This window comes from Lepidothrix coronata, unplaced genomic scaffold, assembly GCF_001604755.1.
Source record: "Lepidothrix coronata isolate B3197 unplaced genomic scaffold, Lepidothrix_coronata-1.0 Scaffold42, whole genome shotgun sequence".
Classification (NCBI taxonomy): domain Eukaryota; kingdom Metazoa; phylum Chordata; class Aves; order Passeriformes; family Pipridae; genus Lepidothrix; species Lepidothrix coronata.
In genome coordinates this window covers 1,199,252-1,216,441 of record NW_016690222.1, presented here as the reverse complement: position 1 = coordinate 1,216,441, position 17,190 = coordinate 1,199,252, and the positions used below count along the sequence as shown (strand labels likewise).

The window sequence follows — 17,190 nt, the reverse complement described above, 5'->3', positions numbered from 1 at the left end:
AATGTTAGTGCTTTTGGCTGCACAACTTCATACATTAGAAAAGTGACAGATTATATGAAATTCAGTACTTCTGGAAAACTAGGCCTTCTATCGCATCATTCTGCATCTGCTCATTTGGGTAAACATCTAAGGGTCAGCTGACGTTCCACTGCATGTGAGCTCTCCCAAGAAAGAGAATCCAAGTCCAAGAGTCAGAAACAGAGCTAATACCCTTGCAAAACGCTAACAGAAAGAAAACCGGTAACAGGGCACAATTCATATTTTCTGCCACTGCATGAATTCAGCTATTAATTGGTACAAATTATTACTACCCGTGCACAGTAAAAAGTATGTGAGATGTTTATCATGCCTACATTATTATTCAATATGAAAAATAAGTACAGTTAATTACTGAGATGTTCAGACAGTTACTGCAGCATGGCATGATTTGTAAAGAAGTGAGGACATAAGTTATTACTGAAACAATCCTCTGGAGCAGTGTGCCCTGAATGGTAACATTCACCATCTGAAAAGAGTGAACTCACACACAACTGAGTGATTGCAAACACCGAAGTGTAATTTATATGCAGGCCTTTCTACTTGCATTGAGCCGTATGAAACAACTTTAAGTAACCGCTAACAAAATTTTCTGCCCAGTGTACCAATGACATGATGCTGGTAAAATCACTTAATGTAAATCACCAGGCTTAACTGGCATTGCATTGTATCTTACCTCCCATGAATACTCAGAGTTTTACTGCATTGCATTTTCATGGAATTTATTGTATTTTTATACTTATATAGTAATGATCATTAAATGTTTATGTATCCTACAGGAATAGTAATTTTTGAGAGGGTAAAGGGTTTGAGGACAAAAAAAGCTATCCACTCTTCTCTAGAAGCATGGATAATTATGAGTATATACCATAGCATATAAAGGTATAAATTGATCTCTGAGTATTAAGCATATGGAACTGAGAGAATACATAGCAACTCCACCCCACAGTTAAATTTGTAAAACATGTAATCTGAACTTATAAAAGTAAATAAGAATCATGCTTTCTAAAGGAAAAGAGAGGACAGATACCATTCACATTTCAGAGCTTGCTCTCTCACTTTAGCTACTCAAAACTGGTGTTTCCAGAGTCTGTTTATTTCAAAAAGGATCAAAGGAATCCCTGTCATCCTCTTAAAATAGAATTATTCAGCAAGGAATTGAATGATTCCTGTTTTCTTGTTAATTCAATGAAACAGATTATGAATAATTTTAATAATCTGCAACATCAAAACACCTAAGTATTCCCATTATAACTAACAGCTTAAAGAACTGTAAATAAAACTTACATTAGCACAGTGTAAGGCTAAAGCACAAAAGACGGCAAACATTTTAAAGTTGTTCTCATCAGTTTTAGAGAAGGCACTTCCACTAATTTTGTTCACCATCTGCACAACACCTATTACACTTCCTCGGCTTACAATAGGCATGCACAGGATATTTCTGGTTGTGTACCCTGTGTAGAGGTCTACTTCTCTGGAAAGTCATAAAAGAGAAAGAAAAAGAGAAAATAATTAGTATTATTAATTAATATCTATTCCTTGATTCTCAGAAATGTTGATGAACAATATACTGAATCGTTTCAAAGTAGTCGCAACTAGTACATCCAAGAATTTCACCTCCAAAGCCCCCAAATATTTCCATCTACTGTGTTACACTTAGAAGGAACTTTTTAATCCTTTAATCTCCATTTGCAAGGTAAAAAAATAATATTTCCTCAAACATAGAGTAAGCTTTTTCATAAAATTAAAGAACATTCAAATATTTTTAGGAGTGCTATTTGTTAGTGAAGTGGTTTTTCTCCCCTGAAATTAATCACATTACAGGGACACCAATAATGAAAGTTGGCAACAATCTAAATAAATTTTTCTCTATTATATTTATATTTGATAAAAATAACACTTTTTATGATGTCTAAAGCAGGTTGCCTCCTCATTAGAGAATCACAGCTCCATGAATGCATATGAATATGAAATTTAGGCGGTCAATTTAACTAAAAGGTCTGATGAGTTATCCTCCCCTCCCACAAACAACATCCTACCTGTTAAAGCGTGGATCTGCATAGGCATCAGGGATGTTAAGGACTTCTCCGGTTCTTGCCACTTGACCAGCTATTCCTTTTTCTATGAGCTACCTGAAAAAAACATTTTTCCAATGGAGTCTGTCTCAGGCACAGTAATGGGTATTTGTTCCCAGCCAGCGCCATTTTGTTGCTTTTGGGAGAAAAATTTTACAAGACAACAAATAGTAGCACATAATAAAATAAAAAAGCACAAACTAATAGATACTTTCTGAAAACATTTTATATAACTAGATAGTTCAGTACAAAACATTTTATTATATGACCATTTTAGTGACAAAAATTCAAAATCTTCAATAACCCTGGGGGTTATCCCTAATAAACATAACATTTGTACAGAATCTGAGACTTCTGTTTATCTTTACAAGGTATCTATTTTATTATCACTTTTATATATTCATTTTTTCTCTAAACACAGCACAGGTAACATGGAGCTTGTTTCTTCAGGTGGCGTGTGTGTGTGGATTTGATAAAATAAAATTTGGAAAAAGACCAGTGGAAATTTCAAAGCTAAGATGATATGCATTTGCCATGTAGACCTTGGAATAGCTAGCTTGTTTCATAACACTGAAATAATGCCATGATACTAACTGCATCCCTTAATCGCCACAAGGAAGTTAAACACAACAAATATATTCCTGAGTTGAATCAGAAAAATCTACAAGTCTGTCTGGTGAGGCAATAATTTTCAATTCTTTGACCTAAAGCAGTATTAAATACAAACAGAACAGAATTTATGGAGAAAAATATGTAAAAATATGTAGAAAGAATCGTATGTGGAACACTTTGAAGTGTAACTGTACCCTGGTAGTACCCTGATCCCCATCAAAGTTAGTGATAAAGCCATCGGGATTTCACCCTGCACACCTGACTTTAAGTTATTTTCTGTTGCTTCTTATGATAAGTGCATCATGCCAACTTAAGTCTCCTTCCTGATGACTCAGTGTCACTTTCTTACAGATATTTAAGTTGCACTCCACTTTCAGTATACAGCACCTGTGAAATAGCTCACACCTTTGCACTCAGAATCAACATTTCAATAACATACAGAAAAGACAGAAAGATATAAACAGTAAAAACAATTATCAAGGAGTATGAAAGTGTATGTTAGAGCAGGCCAACTTCTTTAATTTACAGCACCTGCTTGCTTGTCAATACCCAAATTGCACCAATTTTGACTCCTTCCATTCTCACTCACACAATAGTAAGTGGGAGTAAGTTTGTCTAAAGGAGTTTAAGCAACAACATGAATCACATCTCATATTGGCCCAGAACTTTAAAAGTATAAGGAGGAAATGAAAAAAGTTCTGATAAAATCCATGCTGAATATTTTAGCAAAATTTTAGTGCAAAATATTTAGTCATACACTTTTTTCCTTTTAAGAAGCTACAGGTTTGAAACCTGTGTGCCTTTGAAAATATTGATCTGTATCTGTTAAGGACTCATAATTTTTGAAAAGTGAAAAATTATATATTGACTTTGTTGGTTTTCTTCTTTCTTTTAAAAAGTACATAAGTCTAAAAATTATATAACTGTGACAAGAAACAGAAATACGCATAAATTTTAGGCAGAAAATCCTGCGTAGTCATTACCGGGCCATATACATTTTCAAATTCACCACTTCAATAATACTTCAGTATCAAAATTTTTTAAAAGTTTCAAAATAATCTAAAATCACATGAGAAAAATAAATCTAAATTACTGAACTTGAAATCTTCAAAACCAATGACCAGTCCATACATCATTCTACATTTGTCTAGTCCATCCATAAGAAGTACAAATTGTGATTTCCTTGCTTTGGGTGTGCTTGAATCACACAAATTTCAATTTCTCTTGGGAGCTCTCTTGGGAAAAAAGTCCCAAACTGGCAGACTACGGATTAGGTGCACCATTACCTGCACCTTTACCTACCTCAGAACACCTCTGTTTTTTTCCCAACATGATTTCCAAAAGGACCGCCTCCGGAAGACGGCATTTCCAGGAGTGACGTTATAGCTTCAGAGACGTTGTTTCGATGGCACTGCAATGTCATTCCCAGAAGTACTACCTTCTGGAGGCGGGTCCTGGTGGGAATGATATCACAGTATGACAAGTATTGTCAGGGTACCTGCAGATAGGCACAGAAACTGGGTAATAAAATGCCTGCATGTCTGTAGTTACAATGAAGCTGCATTCTTCTGCTAGCTATTCTTACCTTATTTCTTTGGTCTTCTTGAAGACAGGTTTTCCATCATTTTCTTCTCCAATATCAAAAAGGTCTGAATACAGCTCCTTATTTTTGTGGTCAACCTGGAAGAGTGCACACCTATCTGCATTCACCAGGTTTTTTGCATATATCTACAGACAAAAAACGAAAGTAGAGTTAATGGTCATGAGTTAGATTATCTTCAGTCATTTATCTGATAAAAACCTTGGTCACTGCAAGATAAAAGTTTTGAGAAATTACCCACTATGGAAGTCTGTTCAAAGGACCGATCTTTGAGGAGGCAATTAAAAATTAAAGCCTTATTTGATATTGTTTTTCAAATTAAAGTGTTCTCTTTGAGAAATGCAGGAATATCTTTAGAGACTTGAATATTTGCTAAAAGAAAATAGGCTTTCCTATTAAATTATTTTTCAAATACAAGGAAGGCTTTTCAAAACAGGTCCTTTCCTCCTTCTATGTTTTGATACAATTCATCTTGACTTGATTTTAAATATATAAGTTATACCAAGACCTAAGAACACTTTTGGCTTTTTGACTTTATCTTCAGTGCAAATGTTTGACCTCTAGTCCTTGCTACAGACAGTAACTTCTTCAGCAGTGCTTTGCAGCATGTAGCAAATTGAATTTAGGAAGAAGGAATCAATACAACAAGCTGAAATAAAAAGAAAACCAGAAGTCTTTCTGTTACAATGTTCAAATCTTCCCTGAAACACAATAGAAACTATTTAGTTCAGAGACAGTCATGTTTCATTACTTATGAAAGCTGTGAACTGAAGCTGACCTTCGCCACCTTTTTCATATAGGCATGTTAATATTGTTCGTATTATATGTCCATTACAAACAGCTCACATATTTCAATGACATAATGTCTTCAAGGAAAAGACAATGAAGGACTTTATTAACTTTGACTAAGAAACTTAGAAGTGAAAAAGACAACTTACCATTATATGTTCAAGTAGAGAATCTATTGCAACTATATTATCAAAATACGTTCTGCAGAGAAAGAGAAGTCAATAAACATTCGCATTTAATCAAACACTTCTCAAATGGGTGTCATGGGCTCTTGTTTCACCCTGGCTTAATAGTGGAGCCAAAATAGGTGAGGAAAAAGCCCTGCACGTTGAAAATTACTGACTGGCTCGCTACAGCACAAAGGAATTAAGAAATGGTCCTAACTCTGTTTCTTTATACTTATTCTACAGTGACAGAATTGTAGAATATTCTTCATTATACATAGAATTTTCTCTGTAAAAAAAAAAAAAAAAAGACTACCAAACATTGTCTACCATGAATAGGTCCCTGTAGAGCAACATCAAGAACATATCACAGTGCTTTGGCACCTCTGACACAACGAAAATTTTAAAAGCAAAAGGAAAAAGGAAAAGAGTAGATAGATTTTAAAAAAATCCATTGCTTTCAAAATATTAAAATATCTCATTCGGTTTACCCATATTATCTACTGAGAACCAAATAAAACTATGTAGTGTAGCTAAATCCACTTCCTATTATCCAACCCTTAACACTATTTAAAAGGCAACAATTTAAAAAACTCTTAGTGAGTCTTCTATATCAACCCAGGTGCAGCATGTTGAAGTTGAAGAAAGAGGATGATCTTGTAACTTAAAAAATAAGAAGGAAACTCAGTTTCACAGCAAAGTGGTAACTGTTCAAGGACAGTCAAGAACATTTGAAAGATAAAGGTCAAACTTATTAGTAAAAGAAGTCTAAATCTTCTGCATGCCAAGTCTTAATAACCCTCAGATTACAATGTTCCCAGCAGAGAGACAGGCATTGTCCCATGGCCTTGAATATATATACAGCTCAGTTCTGTTTGGGTCTAGTGGAAAGGAAATACATAATACACTAGTCTTACGTTGTCAGGGACATGAAGAGGTGGAGCACTGCATACTCTGCCCTTTCTAAAATGTTACAGAACATGTCCCAGTGACATTGCACACTAACAATTTCCTCACTGAAACCCTCTTTCCATGTAAGAAAAGGTACAGACAACTTCTAAGAGGAAACTAATTATTTTCCTGCTAGTATGTCTCTACCTACATAAAGTTCATAAAGTTATTATTAAATGATATCCTGATTTTGTGTTTCAAGACACAGGCTTTTTTTTTTGTTAAAAATAAAAATTCTAGCAATTGATGAATATGTCTGCATGAGAAATATTTTCTTATAGAAAGGCATAATAAATATTTGCAATATTTATTGTCATTTTTATCTTAAAAATTTAAAACAATTAAAAAGTTCCTTAAAATAATCTTAGTATTATGCCAGTCCAAGAATAAATTGCCAGTCCATAAATCTGGGTAGATTAATCCAGAGATTTCTGGTAAATTAGCACTCTGGAAAGGAACATAATGGTGCAAGACTCAGTAAGTGTGCCCTTTAGGAAACACACTCTGAATTATGCTGAAATAAAAAAAAAAAAAGGTCTTTCTGAGGAAAAAAGCAAGGAAAAACATCTGGATACAACCAGCTTGCCCTCCTTGCAAGGGGCAGACTCCTCCATGTGGTGTATCACTCCTCATTCCAGCTGGGTCAGCTTGGCTGCCTACATTCCTGAGCAATGGCATAGGAATCTTGGACATCCTCTAATCTCATCAATTTGAGAATTGTTCATCAAGACCCACAGAAGTGTTTGTAGCAAAAATTCAAGACATCTCATTTTTCCACAGTATCATCAGTACTTTGTCATGCACTTAGAAATTCTTCTACCAACTAGTTTCATAAAACACCCCAGACTGTGATTTACTAAAAGTACAAATCTGCTTTGTCTTTTAATTTGTTAGCTATTTTTGCTATTTAAAGATCCTTATAGCAGTGACAAACAAAAAGGGATGAAGGAAAAGCAGATCACCTAAGACACTAAACTTGCAAGTGCGAGCCCAAGCTTCCACACTCTTACTGTGTTTTCAATTTAATTTTGCCCTTATTGTCACAAGAAATTAAAAGCAAATATATTACATGCAGTTACAGTCCTTAAAAGTAAAAACAGAGCCTTCAGACAATGCGGGGGAAGAACAATCACATGACAGCCCTGATTCTTCAAGGATTTAACCCTGAAGTCCCTATATTTATGCATATGTGTGTATACACACAAAATTTTACAGGGGAGGGGGAGAGGGAAAGCTGAAGCATGCTAACTAACTTTTCATTGAAGTCCTTTCAAGCCTTCTAAAATTGGCATGAAAAGAGATGCCAAGTCTATTTGTCACTTCTTAAAAGACATGTTTAACTCTGACAGAAGAGGTGAAAAAAAGGGAAAAAAAACCCCAAGCAAAAGACCACAAGAATAAACAAGCTCTGTAAGGTATAATTGAATGTCACATTTTCTTCTGCACCATCACCAAAAAAAGAAGTTTGAAAGCTATACACATCTGCAACCCATATCAATTGTTCTTTTCCCTGTGTTTAAGTTTTTCAAACACAGGTAGATTGGAAGAGCCAAGGTAGAAAATGTCATCCAAATAAACTCATGAGATACAAATCACACTTACTTCGATACATCAAGCAAGAAGTCATTCAGTTCAGTCTGCTTGGCAAGGCCTCGGCACACCTGGAAGCAGAGATAATAGAATCATTTTTACCAGAACACTGATGACAGTAGGAAACTTAATCCACTTAATTTGTATGAAAAAAATACCCCTACTAGTACATATATATGTATATGTTACTGTATTGTATAAAATTAAAAGTTGAATCTGTGTGCTGGGTTTCAATCTTAGCTATCTAGCTCCTGAGTTAAAACTCTCAAATGAAAGTAAATTCTTTCTTAAGAATTTTTGAAAGCTGTTGGTTGTTACACTTGTTCATGCTGCCTCAAAGGCTGTCACTGAAAGTGGTTATGGAATCAACATCATCTCCTTATCCAGACTCTCAGCTCTTCTGAGATTGTCAAATATTTTGTTTCCTTCCTTTCTCACTACACTTTTACCACTTTTTTCCAGGCTGCAAAGTAGCATGTAGACACAACTATAGACTGACATCAGGCAAGTTTAACTAAGCTAAGCAGCAGATGATACATGCTCAACTTTGGGAGAAATCAGCATGAATATGAATAAGAACACAAAAATAGTATGCATACTACTTTTTAGAACAAAAATGTTAGATGAAGCAAAACTTTCAACTGCATTTTTACTTCATCTAATTGCATACTGTGTACCTGAAGTACAATTGTACATCTGTATATTACTAGAGCAAGCACTGAGGCCAGAAAAAGAAAACAAGCCTCTACTTGTACTTGTTCCTTTTACACATAAAAAAATACCACTCAGAACTAGTAATATCTTTCATCTGTGTAATACAGATATAAAATGCCAGATCAAAACTCTTGCATTCTTCTCATGCAAAAACCTTGGGAAGGGCAAGCCTTCTGCTTAGAAGGTGGCAGAGAAATGAAAATGATCAATGGACAAGCTTAAACTAAACTTTCCATGTGGTGTTTTGTTAGGTGTAAAAGACTTCTCAGTTAAGGGAAGAGTCATTCTTACAATCTAAAGCTACAACTGCATGTAATTGCAATTCTACTGGCATACAATAGTCTGTGCCAACTAATGCTGCCTAAATGTGAATGACCATCCCAAAATCAGTGACTTTCAGCACCAAGGTAGCAAACATTAAAATCCAGAAAAGAAAAGCAGAAAGCTTTCTGCAAGTCTTACGACAACTGTATGAAAGACACCTTGAAAAAAAGAACGTCACAAACTTCCTCCTGTGAGTTGATGGAAGAGGAATCTATTTTAGCATCTTCCCTGAGTTGACAGAATATGTTTAGTTTCAGTGTTACCATCTTCTGCTATCTGGAGTAACAAAACCTATTAGCAAAGCTGCTGGGGTTTGCTAGAGCAGCTTTGACGCTGTGTGAAGCTCCATTAGGCACCCAGCTAGGGACAGCATGAAGCATCCTTAGTGGCAGTAGTTACAGGACTATGAAGCAGCTAGCGAGGGTGGCTTAAAATAGGCTTTTCTAGCAACACCTAATAATTTTAAACTGAATACCAAAGGAGAAGGAAAGCAAACAGTTAGTCTAGCAGTTGTATTCTTACAAGAAAAAAAACCCTGCAAAGTTGTTATAAATCTGCTTTAACTAGTATTTACCTACTTTATTAAAATTTCTCTACTTTAGTACAAATACTGTTTAATATTTTATGCATAATTGCAAGTGAGGAAAACTAGCTCAATGAACATCAAAAATGTTAGCATACTTTTCCCAGATTCAGGAAAGCTGCTTGAATCGATGTTTTAGCAGTGATCTTCACTAAAATTGGATCACAATCCATGTTGCTAATAATCAAATTCTGGCAGACGGGACACACAATGAAAAAATGAAAAACCACTCACACTTACTTGGACTTGATGTATTGCTACTGAAGCCCATGCAAGATTTGCTGTTGCAACCTGCAACAAAAGAGAAGTAATTAGCTCTGAAGTAACCTTGAAAACTGCACATCAGGTACATGCTGGTTTTCTCTGTCTAGCTGTGATGTAAATTGACTGAGCTGTTTTAGACAGGTAGGCATTAACAATTTGTGGGAAGACAGGTATTTTGTGAACATCTCAGTATGCTTGCAAGTGTGTCAATTTTAGAGCTTACCAATGCTCTTCAGAAGCAGGATTGGGAACCCATCAACTCAAAAACAGAACATCGAAACAAACATCCCATAAGCCAAATGCTTTAAAAATTACACTGTTGAAAAGCATCTGCCACAGAAATTTAATATCCCTTAACAGCTTTCTGGGTCTGTATCTCTTCAGCAATAGCTACTTCCAGCTCTAAACAGGCACTGTTTCTCTCATTACAGTTTTGGTGGCAGAAGAACCAGACCTGATCCCTCAGCTCAAGACTAGTGTTTTAAGTATGACAGTTTCCAGGCAACATTTCAAACAAATGTCATGTAAACTGCAGTTAACTATGATGTGCTACCATGCATAATCTCTTGTCCTTGAAACACGGGAGCTTTATAGGAACACAGAGAACAGAAGCACGGAAGGTCAGCTTCCGCATACCCTCCTAAGGTACTTTTTTATAATTTTATATTTTTAAACAGAACACTTTGTACACATTTTATAAAAACTGCTAATAGTATCCAAAGGCTTTCTGAAATCTGAAAATGAAAAGAATGCTTTAGAACACTCAGAAAGTGACCTTAAAATATTTTTAATTTAGTAATAAAATACCCTTATTTAGCAGCCAGTTCCAAGCAGAACATTGATGAACTTCAGTATATGAATACAGAAGGTATTTCGTATAACATAAAATATTCATATTTTCACAGAACAATGGATGTCTGAGACCTCTCTGAATTGTAAACCGATTAATGTAACAGGAAAATTTTTAAAAATAAATACATTGTGTGTAAGCAGCAGAATTAATGAAGTCTGGTTTTGCATCTTTATTCTCTGAGCAAGGACATTGGTGCCACCATACTAATCCAGCCTCTAGCACAACCTCTACCTACTGGTGAAAAAACACAAGGTGTGACACCAACCTGAATCAACATTGACTGCCCAACTAATACATATATAAGCATCAAATGAATGCTAGGCTACTTAGCTTACTGATAAACAAAATATACAATTAACAAATATTGCTGTTGTTTTCCTTCTTTGGGAGGACTAGTTTTAGTATCTCTTGCCTGCATATTTCTGTCTTTTTCACACAAATGTTCCTGTTCAGTACAGCTAAACTCCTCCACACTGCATCTCGACCACTATGGAGACAACACACCTGGCTAGAATTCACTCTGTTTTGTCCTAACCTCTGTGTTCAGAGCCTCTTCCCTGGGGGAGGGTACAGAGAGAAACGAATGGTACATAACACCTTTATGTGAGAGACATCTTAATGTTTAGATGGGACATAACAAGGATCCTCACCCAGACATGAGAGCTAAGATGCAGTTCTAACGTGTTTAATAAAGCGATAGCCTTTACATCATCTGCTCCATTTTCAAATTCATTTGTATTTTGCTAACAACTCATAACTTTGGATTGACAAATGGACATGTATGGACAACGTAGCTACACAGGCCTTACAAGAATACAATAAAGCACGTAGAACAGTCATGGAAAGGGGAAGATGGTTATGAATGGGAATATCTGGATGGGGAACCATCACAAGGGAAACAAAATGCAGAAGAAAGGTTTACAAGTGGCACCTAGATTGACAGGTCATCTAGGTACCAGCACTTCTACACACAGTTTCTAAGGAAATCTAAGTCAGGAGACAAAGTGTGAGTAAATCTTGACAACTCGCAGAGATGGGACAGGCTAGAGAGATAAAAGCTATCAGCTCCTATAGGCTAAAGAAAAGGTTGGCCAAAAGCCTTGGTTGTCAACCTAGAGAGAAACCAGGAGACATAAGGGCTCAGAAGACAGCATCCCTTGTCCTCCTGTTGCAAAGAATTCTGTGGGGACTACCTGGATACTCATGTCTCTGTGCATGACTTGTGGAAATACCACCTAGACACACACATCTTGGCGCCTGAGAGTGTGTGGATGTAAGAATGGGAATGAAAAATACCAGAAATTTCTTTTGCTTCACTTTCATTTTTAAAAAAAATCACTTTCCCCTCCTGTGAGACCCCTCATTGAGACTTGCTATACTGTTGCTACAATGTTGCAACATTATAGTCATTCCTTAAGAAGTCACACCAAAAAAAGAAAACTGAAATAAATTTTAAAATCTTACCACACTGTAAAATAAAACTTTACTGGAGAGCTGAAGTTGAGACTCAGGGTAACTCAGTAGTTCCTTTTTTTTATTTATAAAATGATTTTGTTTTTTGACATTTGATTTACACTTACATTTCATTCACCTGCTCTGCACTGATTTCTCTAATAACTCTGTATTACAGAGTTTATAATAGGTAGAGAAATCTTGAATCTGTTTTTCCACGAAAGAAAACAAGGTAAAATTCTTGATATGCCTTGTATATTTTACCGGCTCTGACTGAAAATACAAATCAGTACCTACTTTTTTTTTCAATAAGAACAAAAATCAATCATGAAAAGGGTAAAAACATATGAGAGAATGAGAGGAGGAAGTTTAGGGTGGAGAAGTGCTGACCATCGTGGGGAAGTGGGCAAAGGCTGCACGTGAGCTCACCTCTTGGTGACTATGGTGGAAGGCTTCTTTGCCCCAGTGACGGTAAAGCTCCAGGATACCAATCAGGTCACCAATTGCAGTGACAATTGGCAAACAAAGAACTGATTGGATACGGGTCCCTGATTCCAGTCCAGTACCTTTGGGAAATCGCTCATCCTAGAAAACATAAACATAATCTGATAAAATGTAAATATCATAACATTAACAGGAAAGACATACTGCAGGAAAATTATAAAATAAATAAAAATTAAAGAACCCTGATCTCTCAGCATAACTTACACATAGTATTAAGACACCTACTAAAAAAATGCGATTTAAAAGTCTTGGCATTAATTTAGATTTACCGATAACCTTATTGATGTAAAGTCAGAGTTAGCTGTGATATTATACCTTCTTTTTATAATTCTTTTTTCTCTAACCTCACAGACAGCAAAGCCTGCACTTCATTCCTAATGCCAGTCCAGATTCAATAAAAACCCCAAACAAACAACTCTACCCCATCACCACCTTTCCTCCTGAAAAACCCCAAAGCATTTGTAATCACAAAGTGGACTGCTCAAATTTCAGTGTTACTGAGCAGACAGCAGTGCTTGCAAGAGAACAAAAATTGAAACCTGGGATTAAGGCTTTAGGTCATACAGTTATAATCCTGAATCAACTCCCTAGGAGGAAAATGTGTTCCCAAAAATTATGTATAAAAAATTATGCTAAAAAAAATTATACTTACACATCCTGAATAAATCAGTGCAAAAGTTACAGAAATAAATATCACAGTAATCCTACCAGCTGCTATAAAAGGCCCAAATACATAACTTTCAGTCTACATAGGGAATGTCTAAGGCTTTATAGCTTCACTTTGCCATGTAGGAAAACTCACAAAGACCTTAGAAACCACGTGGATGTTACAGTTAGTGAAGCAATAACTAGCCAGTGTTACGTATGCAAGACCCACTTCTTTGCACATCAGTCCTTCAGCACTTGATTCATACCAGATGTTCCCTGCAGGCTGTGCTTAGGCAAGACAGACACCACTTCAAGGCCAATCAAAATCTCTCATTTCTCAAAGAAAACAGCAAGTAATCTCTGCCTTAATTACTAAGATGACAATCAATTTGAACAAATGACAGACAAAAGAGTGAGAAGCAATTTGAAACATGAGCCTTCTGCTTCCACGTTTTAATTCTGTCCTCCCACAAAAAAGAGCTGGCAAGTCTACCTGCATTGGCTTCCCTCTTGCTGTTGAGAAGCTCCTAAAATCACATGAAGGCAAACCATGTCACCAAAATGAACCTTCTTGTTTGGTCAATGATCCACTGATATTAAACCAACAAAAAAGTTCAAAACTCCTCCTTGCTAACACCCTGATTTTATTATGACTGTAAAATCAAAATGAAACATACAACCTTTTTATACAAGGATATCATGATATTATTGGAAATTACCAGTAACAATTTAAACCCTATGTGACTGAAAAAACATACCAGCACATAAAACCTTTATAGTCCAGGGTGTATAGAAAGCATGGACTGATACTACAGGGAGAGCAGCTTCTGCATTTTGGTTTTGTGGCTCTGTTTAAGTGTACTCACGTTAGGCATCTGGTATTTCATTTATAGCCCAGGTTTGCCCAACAAAAGTCATACATTTTTAACAACTAATTTTAAAAATAGACAAAACAATGTCCAATTTTGTCCACAGTATCCAAAGTTCATTATTCTGAACAGAACTTGTAAGGATAGGAAACACTGAAGAGATAAGAGAATGTAAAGTTCCTTGGTGTTCTTATAACCAGCTAATCATAAAGTGCTCTCACAAAGTACAGTTGAAATATCAGCTTCAAACAATTGCATAAACGGAACTAGAGAATGAAGTTTTTTAAAAAATAAAAAAGACAGACATACAGACTGCCAAGAATTATGAGAATATTATCTTGGGAATTTCTGACTCCTGTTACAGATAAAGGCCTGAATTTTGATATCAGTTACATTAATGAATCTTTCATATAGACCTACTGGCACTACAAGCATTCTAGCTTTACCTCAGAGTATGCAGAGATAAAAATCCTGCCCAATAACCAGAATTCTAACTGACATTCTTGTGAGTGTGAGTCCTGCATTAAAATCAAATTACTTTGATTGACTATATGAAAGTCTTCTTGTTTGGGGTTAGTATTTCAAGAACAGGAGGACAGGAGTTTTGGCTGGCAGGTTTTTTTTGTCTCCAAGTGACTATGGTGCCATTACTTCTTTTATCTGTTGAAATAACCTAAATCAAAACTCAAACAAAAAACCCCTTTATATTTATAAATAAATGAAAAATGCTTAAATTATTGCATCAGCTAATCCAAACTCAAATTTATTTTCTTGATAGCAAGACAGATGTAAATCCTATCATTATAAATTCATCTCAATAAACATTTCAACATCAAAACATTCATTCTAAGAACATACTCCACTCATCTCATTAAAGACAGAAAGCTTTTTACCCCCAGAATATCTTCTACTAACAACGTTTTTCTGGATCTGGCTACATAAGCAGATACTGTAGTGCCATGTGCAATGGGGCCTGCAGGAATGAGTCGTGGTTGTCCTTCTTTAGCTCCTGGTGGTGTAAATATACACAGACTCTAGTTAGAAGGAAAAAAAGAGAAAGAAAAAAAACCAAACTTCAATTAGAAAGCATGGTTACTTTCACAGTTACTGTGCTACCTGTGTAAAGAGTGAATAAAGTAGATAATATAGAGAAACACGGCTTTTGACAATGAAAAATAGTTGAATAAACTCAACTAAATTCTTCTGAAATCTAAGCAAATCCCACTCTGAAGTCATCATTCTGACAGTGGATAACTCCTGGGTAACTCCAGTGGATAACAGTGGACGACTGGAGTCAGTTACCATTTATATCAGGGTAGGATTGCATTTACTTTGAACACAAGTACACAGCATAAAGACTCACAGAGAAAAACATTGCCTTGTAAGAGACAGATTAGTTTTATTTTTTTTTTGTCTAGTATATACTTATCTATTTCAATAGAAAATACTCAAAAGGTAGAGATAATATTTAAATTTCTTGTTTATCTTGTTTACGTAATACCACAGAGAGATGACACTGCCACCACACAATGTGTTACTAATATTCCTGGTAAGAACGGCCACAGTTTGTGCCACTGCTTTGTGATGATTAATTTAACTAATTATACTTTGCTTTCATTAGGGCTGTTTTGTAGCATGAAATACTAAAGGTAGAATTTGCATCTGAAATTCAGCATCTACTGTCAGCTGTAGAAAACAATGTGATGATATGAGGTGCATCCTCTCGTAATTATCCTTTGTTTATTATGCAAATATGCACAGCACATTATAAAATATACTAAACAATTCCAAAAAAAACCCCACACTAAAATGTTCACAAACTAAAAAGATGAAATATAATGCATTGTATGCAGGTATTCCTCCAGTGAGGAAGGTGTAATGGATTTAGCTGTAATGGATTAACAGCATTTTGAAAGGAGAAAGTTGAACTTTATGCTGGGGGGAAAACACACGGTAGATAAAAAGTATGGAATTCATAGCCAAAACCAGAGGAAAGTCTATCCAAGAAGAATCAGTAGTCCGACAGTGTATTTAGTGAGTTCAAAAGAAAAATACCCAAGATTCTGACAAAACCAATAACTATTTGTCGTGTTCTTAAGCAGTAAGTCAGTCAGTCTCAAAAAGTTCAGCAAGACAAGGAAGTGAGTTTTCCATCCAATAATTAATTTGTTAATATTGTGATACAGCTAAAATTAAACTGTCTTAAAAGAGAAAATAGAGCTGCCACAAACTATTTTAGCACAGAGAAGTGACTTAATCAGTTGAAAGGAAAGGTACTTCTTCCATGGACTAGTTCTGCTGAATATGAACATTTACTCCAGTTTGATGTCTGGCATTATGATCCAAGTAGATGAAATATTGAAATATTCTGTTTATTCTTGTACTAAATCTTAACCTTATTTTTCAAACCCATTTATGCTTACAGTTTCTTTGAAGTGTGGCCTTTAGCAATGACAGACACTGGAAAAGTTGGAATGCTTACTTTCCATATGAATTACAAGCATTTAATACAAAAAAAAAAAAAAAACAAGGGCAACACCCAAACAATCAAAAAACATTACGAAATCAATACACTGAATCTGCCAGAACAAGCCCGCTCATTTTGTCGGAACAAAAAGCTCCATTTATTCTCACTTTCTTGTAATCTAATAAAGATACATATAATTTCTAAAAGAAAACTTAGTTTCACAGTTACTTGTCTTCACAAGCTTCAGCTCATGTTTTTACATGAACTCAAATAAATTAAAAAGAATATTGTACATAATATATCCCAGAAAAGCACACCATGATCTGAAAAAAAAGTACATTATTCTAATAAAACTGAAGAAACCACAGATCATTACTTATTTAAATCAGTGTTTTGGTATAAAGTGATTTTTTTAAAAAATCAAAGAAAGTAGTAAAATATAAATGGCATAGAAATACTGAAATACATATCTTCACAAATGTTTGATGTGCTATACTATATGCTTATAGGAAAAAAAGATTTACTATTTAAAAAGTACTTTTATAGTAACACTATAACACATTCCAAACTGAAAAGGTGGTTCCCATTGAAGAGTAATGCAAAATTTGGAGATGCAACACAATGTTTAAATTCCGATTTAGGTAGTCCAAGTAGTGGAATGAGTCAAAGTAAATCAACGGGACATAGGAGACCAA

At 35.3% G+C, this 17,190-nt stretch overlaps 1 protein-coding gene across 1 annotated transcript in view; it reads right to left on the bottom strand.

The window, feature by feature from the left end:
• PDE10A (phosphodiesterase 10A) overlaps positions 1 to 17,190 on the bottom strand; it is a 174,384-nt gene that overhangs the window by 30,268 nt on the left and 126,926 nt on the right. Inside the window, 8 exon segments of the mRNA XM_017813754.1 lie at positions 1,324 to 1,510; positions 2,076 to 2,168; positions 4,309 to 4,451; positions 5,262 to 5,313; positions 7,830 to 7,888; positions 9,679 to 9,729; positions 12,437 to 12,592; positions 14,922 to 15,062. Of these exon segments, the coding sequence (XP_017669243.1) occupies positions 1,324 to 1,510; positions 2,076 to 2,168; positions 4,309 to 4,451; positions 5,262 to 5,313; positions 7,830 to 7,888; positions 9,679 to 9,729; positions 12,437 to 12,592; positions 14,922 to 15,062 (882 nt within the window).